This window comes from Otolemur garnettii, unplaced genomic scaffold (assembly GCF_000181295.1).
Source record: "Otolemur garnettii isolate 467f Iridium unplaced genomic scaffold, OtoGar3 scaffold00105, whole genome shotgun sequence".
Classification (NCBI taxonomy): Eukaryota; Metazoa; Chordata; class Mammalia; order Primates; family Galagidae; genus Otolemur; species Otolemur garnettii.
Genome location: NW_003852500.1, coordinates 502,450 through 509,732, shown reverse-complemented (window position 1 = coordinate 509,732; position 7,283 = coordinate 502,450). Strand labels below are relative to the sequence as shown.

The following is a 7,283-nucleotide window of genomic DNA, read 5'->3' as shown; positions in this document are numbered from 1 at the left end:
AGCCACAGGCGCTGAGCCCTTTCTTTCTTTTTTTTTAGAGACAGAGTTTCATTTTGTTGCCTTCGGTAGAGTGCTGTGGCAGTGTCACAGCTCACAGCAACCTCTAGCTCTTAGGCTTAGGCAATTCTCTTGCCTCAGCTTCTCGAGTAGCTGGTACTACAGGTGCCCACCATAATGCCCGGCTATTTTTTGTTGTTGTTGTTACAGTTTGGCCAGGGCTGGGTTCGAACCCACCACCCTCGGTATATGGGGCTGACGCCCTACTCACTGAGCTGCAGGCACTGCCCCAAAGGTCATAGTCACGGGTTTGGGACATGGACACATATTTTTTCAGGGGCTCCCACACAACTCACCACACCCTTCATGATCCTTATGCATCTCACCACCCCTGTTGGCATGTATATTAATTTGTCATTTGTATATGTTCTCTTTGTTGTTGTTGTTTTGCAGTTTTTGGCCAGGGCTGGGTTTGAACCCACCACCTCTGGCATATGGGGCCAGTGCCCTACTGTCTGGACCTGCCTGTGCAAATCCAGAGAGTAGAGACAACTTGTATTGTGTTTACTGCTATATTCCTATTGTTTAGCACATTGTAGGTGCTCAGTCAGTATCCATTGTATGAATGAATGAGCATGTGTGTGTATGTTTGTGTTTGCTGGTTTGTTTGCCTGTGTTTCTTGCTTACCTTGTGCATGTGTCTGTATCTGAGTACATCTTTCCCTGTGTGACCTGAACCAAGCCATTTCTGCCCACAGGTGCCCACCAGGCTGGGTGGGTGAGTGGTGTCAACTGGAAGACCCCTGCCACTCGGGCCCCTGTGCTGGCCGTGGTGTCTGCCAGAGCTCAGTGGTGGCAGGAAGTGCCCGGTTCTCCTGTCGCTGTCCCCGTGGATTCCGAGGTGAGGGGAGAATCTGGAGGAGAATCCCAGGCAACCAAGGGTGTGGTCAGTCCCAAGCTCACCCTCTCTTGGTCCTTCCAGGTCCTGACTGCTCTCTGCCAGACCCCTGCCTCAGCAGCCCTTGTGCCCATGGTGCCCGCTGCTCAGTGGGGGCTGATGGCCGCTTTACCTGCTCCTGCCCACCTGGCTACCAGGGCCGCAGCTGCCGGAGTGATGTGGATGAGTGCCGGGTGGTTGGGCCCTGCCGTCATGGTGGCACATGCCTCAATACACCTGGTTCCTTCCACTGCCAGTGCCCAGTTGGCTACACAGGGCCACTGTGCGAAAGCCCCACAGTGCCCTGTGCTCCCTCACCGTGCCGTAATGGGGGCACCTGTAGACAAAGTGGTGACATCACCTATGATTGTGCCTGTCTTCCTGGTAAGTGAGGTCTACTCAGGTAGGGGTGGGTTCAGCAGGCCAACCTAATAGTAACTATCCTCCCCTCCTCCTCCCATGCTAGGGTTTGAGGGCCAGAACTGTGAAGTGAATGTGGATGACTGTCCAGGACACCGATGTCTTAATGGGGGAACGTGTGTGGATGGTGTCAACACTTACAACTGCCAGTGTCCTCCTGAATGGACAGGTAGGCAATTGGGCTGAAGGGGGCTGGATGGCAGACCTTGGGTTGTCATACACCCAGTGGTTGGATTGGTACCTCTGTGTGCCACAGGCCAATTCTGCACGGAGGATGTGGATGAGTGTCAATTGCAGCCCAACGCCTGCCACAATGGTGGCACCTGCTTCAACACACTGGGTGGCCACAGCTGTGTGTGTGTCAATGGCTGGACAGGCGAGAGCTGCAGTCAGAATATTGATGACTGTGCTACAGCCGTGTGCTTCCATGGGGCCACCTGCCATGATCGCGTTGCCTCTTTCTACTGTGCCTGCCCCATGGGCAAGACTGGTGAGTAGCTTTTTTCCCTGTAGGCAGCAGGGAGCCATTGATAGTTCTTGAGTGGGAGCAAAGACAGAGTCTGACTTGAGTGTTAGATTAGACTGGAGGCTGGATTTGGGGTAAATGGGTACGCCTGGGAGGAGGCTGACATGTGGTCCAGGACAGAAGCCATTAGAATCCTCTTGGGAAGTATAACCAAGAAAGAAAGGGGACCTTTGGAAGTGGCAAAGGTCAGAGGCAGTGTTTAGGAAGGGGACTTGCAAATGGAAGGAGGGCATGCTGGCACAGGGTACTGCAGAAGCAAAGGCTTGCAGGTAGGACTCTTTTAAAATAAAAAAGAATCAATAGATTTTAAAACCACATGTGGATGTTTGGAATTTATTTCCAAATAGTTCAGAAAAAAATAAGGATTGATGGATTAAGGTAATAATAGCTGAAACTAGGTGGTACGTAGTCTGGGTATGGCCATTCATGCCTGTAATACTAGTAATTTGGGAGGTTAAGGTGGGAGGATCACTTCAGTTCAGGAGTTTGAGGCTGGAGTGAGCTATGATCCCACCATTGAACTCCAACCTGGGTGACAGAGCAAGACTCTGTCTCAAAAAAAAAAATAAATAAATAAATAAAAGGAAAGAAAGAAAAGAAAAGAAAGTGGCGGGTATATGAATGATTAACATTTCTGGATGTTTGATTGGTTTTCATGATAAATGAATAAAATGGATAAAAAAAGCAGCTACTAAATACACTTCAGGTTAATAAAACCAAAGAACAACATGAGAGGGGTATGGGACATTTGGGCAGAGCTGGAGAATCTGTCCATGACCTCTGCCTACTACTTCTCAGGCCTTCTATGTCATCTGGATGATGCTTGTGTCAGCAACCCCTGTCACGAAGATGCTATCTGTGACACAAACCCGGTTAATGGCCGGGCCATCTGCACCTGTCCACCTGGCTTCACGGGCGGAGCATGTGACCAGGATGTGGATGAGTGCTCCATTGGTAAGGGGGGCACTGACCATCTGGGAATGAGGGGTGAGGCAGAGTCTCAGTTAGCCATGCCTACATTGACTGTGTCCTGTCCTACAGGTGCCAACCCTTGTGAGCACCTGGGTCGCTGTGTGAACACACAGGGCTCGTTCCTGTGCCAGTGTGGCCGTGGCTACACTGGCCCACGCTGTGAGACTGACGTCAACGAGTGTCTGTCAGGACCCTGCCGAAACCAGGCCACATGCCTGGACCGCATAGGCCAGTTCACCTGTATCTGCATGGCAGGTGTGTGGTAGAAGTGGCTGGAGCCTGTCCTGAGAGAAGCCCTATGGGGAGATGGGGCAGGGAGAAGGATGGGTGGAATTTATTTATTTTTTGGGATGTGGAATTTAAATTCGGAGTGGGACCCCTAGAGACTGAAGCTTGGGATGTGAGGGTGGGGCAGCAGAATCTTGTGTGAAAGGTGATCAAATGGAATCAGTGGAGCCTCAGATGGCTTGGGAGTGGTCTAGGACTTGGGATCCACTTGGGGAAGGGGATGACAGGATGGCAGGGCAGCTGTGAGGTTAAGATGGAGTGTGCCACTTTGAGCTAAGGCTGATGTTGAACTTGAGGCTGGGCACAAGGTTATAGTGGGCCCTGGGGCTGGGGCCTAGGACAGGGCATAGTTTGTGGAGTGGGGAAAGAATACAGATGATTTGAAGCAAGGTCCATATGGAGTCCAGTCTCATGAGCCGTGGACCAGTTGAAACCAGAGCTGGGTGAGGGTCCAGGTTATAGCTGACAACTGCCTCTAAGGTTGGGCTGGGGGTAGGGCCAAGACTATCTGCGAGTTGGAAGGGCAGTACCTTCTCCAGTGAGCCCCCTGCAGACGAAAGGGTAGCCTCCCACTGTCCTAAACTCCGTCCTCTGTCCCCAGGCTTCACAGGAACTTACTGCGAGGTCGATATCGACGAGTGTCAGAGTAGCCCCTGTGTCAATGGCGGGGTCTGCAAGGACCGAGTCAACGGCTTCAGTTGCACCTGTCCCTCGGGTGAGGACCCTAAGACAGGGAGCCTTAAAACGGGTCTATGCAAAGGTTCTAGAGTGGGACCTTTTAAGACCACATTAGTGGATAATTTATTATAGAAACTGTATATTATGGGTGGCGCCTGTGGCTCAAAGGAGTGGGATGCCGTCCCCATATGCTGGAGGTGGCGGGTTCAAACCCAGCCCTGGCCAAAAACTGCAAAAAAAAAAAAAGAAAGAAAGAAAGAAAGAAAAGATATCATATATTATGAAAAACATTGAGATGCAAGTAAATGGGTTTTCCCACCCAACCAAGGCAGGGATGGCAAGATTACTACTCTGACCCTTTCTGGGCCTCCGCTTATTCCATTTCCGCACACCAGGCTTCAGTGGATCTACATGTCAGTTAGACGTGGACGAATGCGCTAGCACGCCCTGCAAGAACGGTGCCAAGTGCGTGGACCAACCGGATGGCTATGAGTGCCGTTGCGCGGAGGGTGAGGCGGCCCAATTATAGTCTGCAAGAATCTGGAGGCGGGGCTAGTGGGGACAGGGCCAATAACAGACTGGAGGAGAGCTTGGGGCGGGGCTGCAGCAAGACGGGATCCTGGCAGGGCCAATGATAGAGTCTGAGGGTGGAGCCAATGATGTATTATAGCATAGGGGTGGGGCCAAAGAGTCTGGGCTACAGGTGTAAGTTTAAGAGTTAGGCCTAGTCCTCACTACGTTCCCAGGCATCTCTGATGTGCTCCTATCGCCAGTGCAGGCCAGGGCAGAACAGGGCTGATCATATTAGGGCTGGAGGCGGGGCCAGAGCTGGGGGTGAGATTTAACTGTGGGAGAGTCTTGGCCCGGGATGAATCCTAGCGCTTGAAACTGAGCGGAGTGGAGGCAAGCTAGGGGTAGGGCCTGAATTTAGCCCGCCTCCGGATGGGCTGGACCTGAAATAGGGCTGAGACAGGATTGGGCCATGGCCAAAGCTGTGGGCAGCCCTTTGGCAAGTGGGTGGAGCCTGACCTTCTGGTCCTCGCAGGCTTTGAGGGCACCTTGTGCGAGCGCAACGTGGATGATTGCTCTCCAGACCCATGCCACCATGGTCGCTGTGTGGATGGCATTGCCAGCTTCTCATGTGCCTGTGCACCAGGCTACACGGGTACACGCTGCGAGAGCCAGGTGGATGAGTGCCGCAGCCAGCCCTGCCGCCACGGGGGCAAATGCCTAGACCTGGTGGACAAGTACCTTTGCCGCTGTCCTTCTGGCACCACAGGTGGGGCTGGGGCAGGAACAGCACACCTGGAGGGGCACAGAGAGTTTGAGGTATCGTGGTAGTTACCCCTTGCCATATTCTCTTCTAGGGGTGAACTGCGAGGTGAACATAGATGACTGTGCCAGTAATCCTTGCACCTTTGGAGTCTGCCGTGACGGCATCAACCGCTATGACTGTGTCTGTCAGCCTGGCTTCACAGGTGGGCAAGTGACTGCCATGAAGAAGGGGTCCTTATAGAGTGAGGGTGAAGTCACTAGATTGAGTTTCACTGTTATCTTTAGACATTCTTTTCCAATGAGCATGTCCATGTTTTGCCCTGAGGTTGTGCTCTCTCAGCATGTTGGCATGAGATTGTCCGCATTTTAGCACAAGATTATTATTCTGCAGCATAGTAATAGTGTCCAGACTCAAGGACAGGGTTGTCTCTCAGTAGGGTTAAAGTAATCTTTGGTAGAAATGAAAGTGACTTCATAAAAAAAAAAACAAAAAACAAAAAAGTGACTTCATAAGTTGGTCTGGGGCACAGCAGCTCTTGGTTGAGGACCTGGGTGTCCTAATTTGCATTAGAGTTGATGCATTATGAGAAAGAAGTTGTCCTTGGTAGGGGTGTAGATGCCCTAAATGGGTTAGATTATCCCTCTCCAGTTGGCTCCATCAGCCTTGTCCTGGGATGAGATTGCCTGTGTGCTTCCTAGGGCCCCTTTGTAATGTGGAGATCAATGAGTGTGCATCCAGCCCCTGCGGCGATGGAGGCTCCTGTGTGGATGGAGAAAATGGTTTCCGCTGCCTCTGCCCACTGGGCTCCTTGCCCCCGCTCTGCCTTCCCCCAAGCCATCCCTGTGCCTATGAACCCTGCAGTCACGGCGTCTGCCATGATGCACCTGGCGGGTGAGGCCCCTCCTCAACTTCTGACACTGTATCCCTCTCCCTGGCCCACTTGCTGGCCCTGACTGCCTCCCCTGCCAGGTTTCGCTGTGTGTGTGAGCCTGGCTGGAGTGGCCCCCGTTGCAGCCAGAGCCTGGCCCGAGACACTTGTGAGTCCCAGCCCTGCCAGGCCGGTGGCACCTGTACCAGCGATGGAATGGGCTTCCACTGCACTTGCCCTCCTGGTGTCCAGGGTGTGTTCCCTATCTTTCCACCCCAGACTCCTAGCACTCTTATCCCTCTCATTTCCTTTCTATTCTCTTTCCCCTACGTTTGCCTCTTTTTCACTTTTTCTCAATCCTCTCAAGAGCTTGGGAGGTGGGTATGAAGGCAGGGACTCTGGAAGGAGATGGGAATGGGGAATCTCTCAAGGCTATCTCACTCTGTTCCCCCACAGGACGTCAGTGTGAGCTGTTGTCCCCCTGCACTCCAAACCCCTGTGAGCATGGGGGCCAATGTGAGTCTGCCCCTGGCCAGCTGACTGTCTGCTCCTGCCCACCTGGCTGGCAAGGTACACCAGCTTCTTCTCCCCACTCCTTTTCACTTCTTTTGCTCCCTGCTCCGTACATGGTAATGCTGCAGACCCAGAGAGGGACACACCCCCTGCTCTGCTTTTGAGAGGAAGAGCTTCTTTCTGGGAAAGGACAAAGTTGGACACAGCCCATGTGGTTAGCTCTGGGGAAAAGGAAGGGATGTGGGGCTGGGGATACTAGTACTCAGGCTAAGGGTTTGGGGACAACTTCCTGGAAGAAATCCTCTGATACAGGGAGAAGGAAGTTTGGGAATAGCATGTGCAAAGTGCCCAGAAGCAAATGACTGCATGGCTTATTCATTCATCAGTCTTGGCCTGTAGGTCCTTCCCAAGCTCCAGGCCTCTCAGATCAGGCTCTGGACCCTCTAACCCTAGGTGTTACTTTGCTCCTCACCCCAGGTCTACGATGCCAACAGGATGTGGATGAGTGTGCTGGTTCCTCACCCTGTGGTTCCCATGGTACTTGCACCAACTTGGCAGGGAGTTTCAGCTGTACCTGCCATAGTGGATATACTGGCCCTTCCTGCAATCAGGACATCAATGACTGTGACCCCAGTAAGTGCAGGGGAGCTCTTGGTGGGGATACTGCTCTAGGGAACACATTTACTAAGCCTGAACTATGTGCCAGCACTGCACTTTCATTTCCTCTTCCCAGATCTCTTTTTCTTTTTTTTTTTTTTTTTTTGAGACAGAGCCTCAAGCTGTCCCCCTGGACAGAGTGCCGTGGCAT

At 52.5% G+C, this 7,283-nt stretch overlaps 1 protein-coding gene across 1 annotated transcript in view; it reads left to right on the top strand.

Annotated features, from left to right (window-relative positions):
* NOTCH3 (notch 3) overlaps positions 1–7,283 on the top strand; it is a 36,147-nt gene that overhangs the window by 6,168 nt on the left and 22,696 nt on the right. Inside the window, exons 3-16 of the mRNA XM_003796505.2 lie at positions 756–898; positions 980–1,318; positions 1,401–1,523; positions 1,611–1,844; positions 2,679–2,834; positions 2,922–3,107; positions 3,742–3,855; positions 4,214–4,327; positions 4,864–5,097; positions 5,186–5,296; positions 5,793–5,985; positions 6,064–6,215; positions 6,419–6,532; positions 6,953–7,108. Coding sequence (XP_003796553.1) covers positions 756–898; positions 980–1,318; positions 1,401–1,523; positions 1,611–1,844; positions 2,679–2,834; positions 2,922–3,107; positions 3,742–3,855; positions 4,214–4,327; positions 4,864–5,097; positions 5,186–5,296; positions 5,793–5,985; positions 6,064–6,215; positions 6,419–6,532; positions 6,953–7,108 — 2,369 coding nt within the window. The remainder of the gene's footprint in view (positions 1–755; positions 899–979; positions 1,319–1,400; positions 1,524–1,610; positions 1,845–2,678; positions 2,835–2,921; positions 3,108–3,741; positions 3,856–4,213; positions 4,328–4,863; positions 5,098–5,185; positions 5,297–5,792; positions 5,986–6,063; positions 6,216–6,418; positions 6,533–6,952; positions 7,109–7,283) is intronic.